This window comes from Naegleria gruberi, assembly GCF_000004985.1.
Source record: "Naegleria gruberi genomic scaffold NAEGRscaffold_203, whole genome shotgun sequence".
Taxonomy (NCBI): domain Eukaryota; phylum Heterolobosea; class Eutetramitea; order Acrasida; family Naegleriidae; genus Naegleria; species Naegleria gruberi.
The window spans coordinates 8,464-9,488 of NW_003163135.1; the positions used below are offsets into that span (position 1 = coordinate 8,464).

Here is a 1,025-nt window from a genome sequence, read left to right on the forward strand (position 1 = left end):
CGACGATGCTTACTTCTCAAATCGGACGGGATGAGGTGTATTCATCGTGATATGGCCGTAGCCATCATTTATCTCAATTCTTTGTATTTAATTTTTAGAATAGAAACAACCTCAAACACATTACTTAATGTTAACCTTATGTTGAATCATATTAATGGTTCCTTAAAACCTAAAGCTTAATTTCATTGTTCTTAATTGCTCGGAATTGTATTATTCCCGCCAAAAGAAAACTCTGAACATCCTACAAAAAAAATAGCACAACTCGACAACTTCACCAATACTGTATTAATACATTAAGGTTTGATGTAACATGACCGATCGAACAAACAAGAGAGTTCATGTTGAAGGCTTGCTGAAGAGAAAGATGATTGAGGAGACCTCACAATCTGATTCTCAATTCATCAAGGGAAGCAAGGGATCTTCAAGTTTCGCTCAACCATCAACTCCCAAGTCAACCAGAAGGAAAATCAAACAAGACAATCGTAGCAATGATATGTTTACCATTCCTAACCAATTGAAGTCTGTGTTTTACTCTCAAGAAAATTCCTATCAACCAATAAGCCTCAACTCAAAATCTTCAAAGATATTTAATTCATCTTTGCCTCCAACCTTTGCAAACTTTGGAACGATTGAACAATCAACTAATAATCCTTTCCAATTTTCAAATCCGAATAATAACTCTATACAATATTCAGAAGATGACATCTTCCGTCCTTCTGCTCAATCAACAACATTCACTCCAAGCAAGAGAATTGATTCATCAAACAATTCTTCTCCATTCTTTAAGAGTGCAAACTCCTTTGATTCTGATTACAATCCTACACCATTCTCTCCAATCAAAGCACAAGGAAATATCCATAAGAATAGCCTCTTCTCAAATACACAAGCCGGCAGCTGTGGTTCTTTCGAGTTCGAAGAGCAAATCAACCAACAGGCCCATCAACCAGATACGAAATTCAATCTTTTTAGGCAACAGCAACCCCGTGAGGAAGTCGATTTATTCTCTCCTTGCAACCAAATCGTAC

General features: G+C 36.7%; 1 protein-coding gene across 1 annotated transcript; it reads left to right on the top strand.

The window, feature by feature from the left end:
• Positions 1–310: 310 nt before the first annotated feature.
• On the top strand, positions 311–983 carry NAEGRDRAFT_54761 (uncharacterized protein; the record flags this gene model as incomplete). The annotated part of the gene is made up of 1 exon (XM_002668458.1): positions 311–983. A coding segment is annotated over one exon (673 nt), but the record flags the coding sequence as incomplete, so codon positions are not given.
• Positions 984–1,025: the final 42 nt, after the last annotated feature.